Here is a 2,152-nt window from a genome sequence, read left to right as displayed (position 1 = left end):
AATTTATTTACATTTAACATTTATAATTTTTCTCTAATTCGTTACTTTTTGCTTCATTCTTGTTGGTTCTGTCAGACTTCAACCCAGTATAAGTGGTTCTGAAGAAGCCCCTCCTCCTCCCCTCTCCTCTGCTGAGGCTGACCTGCTGCTCACGTCTTTGTTTTATTTTTCATTCGTCCTGAACCTTTTTGCTGGTCAACAAATAACTTTGAGCCTCAGTCAGAAAAAACTGGAGGGTTTTTATACGTTTGGCCTGAGAGGTGGAGGAAACAAACGGTGGATTTGGCTGCCCCCCACCCCCCACCCCCCGCACGCATTTCCTTCTCACGACGTGGCGCTCAGCAAATCAGACGTCTTTTAAAAAAAAAAATGTAGCATTCACTTTTTATCATATCTTCGGACCTACTTGGCCTAACAACAGAATTTAAAAACTGGTTTAAAGTTCGAAGTCTCTGCTTTGCACCCGAGAGTCAGAAAGGGCGGATCTTTACAGGTAGAGTTTTTTTCTTCCTAAACTTTATTTAGGTCAGCCAGCATTGACAACGGTCTGCGGGTGACACGGCGAGGGACGCATAAATCGCGCGACCCAATGTATCGACAATGAAATTCGTTGCCAACGCTTTTAATAATAGATTTTTATCGATTTTATCGATTCATTGTTGCAGCCCTAACCCTGACCACGCACTGCTGAACGGTGCAGTAACATGAAAACACAACAAGGCTTGTGAAAATAGCTGAAACTTCTTCACATCACATAAACCAAGTCCTACACACTGTGGAAGCCTAAGTCTATAAATGTATCTATTGGAACCAACTCCATTTGTCTATTAGCAAGATTATTAACCACTGACAAATTGTTATTTAAAGGACTGCGGCTCAGTGGTTAGGGCAATCATCTTCCAATGAGAGAGTTGGTGGTTTGATTCCCCATTATTCAGCTGGATGTCAAAGTGTTTTTGGGCAAGACAGACACTGCCTCTGATGTGTGTCCCATCAGTGTTTGAAAGTGATTTAAAGTGATTAGTTTCTATAGAATCATTTCTACAGATTAGCTTTGTAGAGAGATATAGAGTGCTGTGTGAGAGGGTAAATGAGGGCTCAGAGTGTAAAGCTTTGATTATCCTGGTTGGATAGAAAGGTATATAAATACAGTCCATTTACCGTTTAAATTTAAAGTACCTGTGACATGCATATCAAATACAAAAAGTCAAAGAAAACATCTTCATATTAAAGAAACAGCATAAAAACATGATTTATCCATTTTGTCACATAACTAGATTATTTTCCTTTCAATGTGATTCAACAAAAGTGAAACAAGAAGTGACATCAAAGGGGAACTCTTTAAGAAAAGGAAGGCCATGGTCTTTATTAACTGAAACAATATACTTGAACTTTGACTTCATCTCTCTCTGATGGTGACTCAAAACATGTAAAGAAACATCAGATCACTCTCTACAGCCTGTGTTAGCCATATCAACGCTCTGTTCACATTCAGACAATCCCCTTTGACATCACTGCCTGTTTCTACACATGCAAATATCTCAACAACTGTTCATCTCAGCAGCATGAAATTCTTTTTGCAATTTGTTATCAATTTTGTCTTCACAAAAATGCATTCATATTATTACAAATATTGATGTCACAGGCACTTAATTTTGACCAAAATAGCTCATCATCAGATGATCTTACTATAAAACTCTGCATCAAAGGCATCCATTGATATGCCTTTCTTCATAAATTTAAGACTTTTATTTATTTATCAATTATTTATTTGCCATTATTTAGGGTTTAAGACTAATGCCTCCTACTCAAAAAGTGTTTGGCTCTTACTTTAACCAGGTACTGGTACTGTTGAGTGTTCCTCTCCAGGCCGAGGTGTCTCAGCAGATCCTCCTCTCCTCCTTCAATCATCTGATAGAAGATGTGAAAGTTCCTCTCTCCGTGGTTCTGATGGACCACACGGGACTTCTCCAGAAGGTAGTTGATGATGTGGCCTCCCACGGGGGCACCCTGTTGGCAAAGGCCAGGGATGGAGGGGGAAAGAGGAGAATGTGGAGGAGGAGACGGTAAGGCTGGGGTACTGCAACGTGATGTGGGGGTAAATAAAACATGTAGCTTCTACAGGGATTGTTTGTGTCTATATATATATATA

The 2,152-nt window shown here is 39.8% G+C and overlaps 1 protein-coding gene across 1 annotated transcript in view; it reads right to left on the bottom strand.

The window, feature by feature from the left end:
• Nucleotides 1–2,152, bottom strand: part of LOC106532914 (unconventional myosin-Ic) — a gene marked incomplete in the record, with an annotated part of 69,009 nt that overhangs the window by 42,121 nt on the left and 24,736 nt on the right. The window contains 1 exon segment of the mRNA XM_014029081.1: nucleotides 1,831–2,010. Coding sequence (XP_013884535.1) covers nucleotides 1,831–2,010 — 180 coding nt within the window.

Source organism: Austrofundulus limnaeus, unplaced genomic scaffold (assembly GCF_001266775.1).
Source record: "Austrofundulus limnaeus strain Quisiro unplaced genomic scaffold, Austrofundulus_limnaeus-1.0 Scaffold850, whole genome shotgun sequence".
Lineage (NCBI taxonomy): Eukaryota > Metazoa > Chordata > Actinopteri > Cyprinodontiformes > Rivulidae > Austrofundulus > Austrofundulus limnaeus.
The sequence above is the reverse complement of the archived record's forward strand: the minus strand, read 5'-3'. Positions and strand labels throughout refer to the sequence as shown.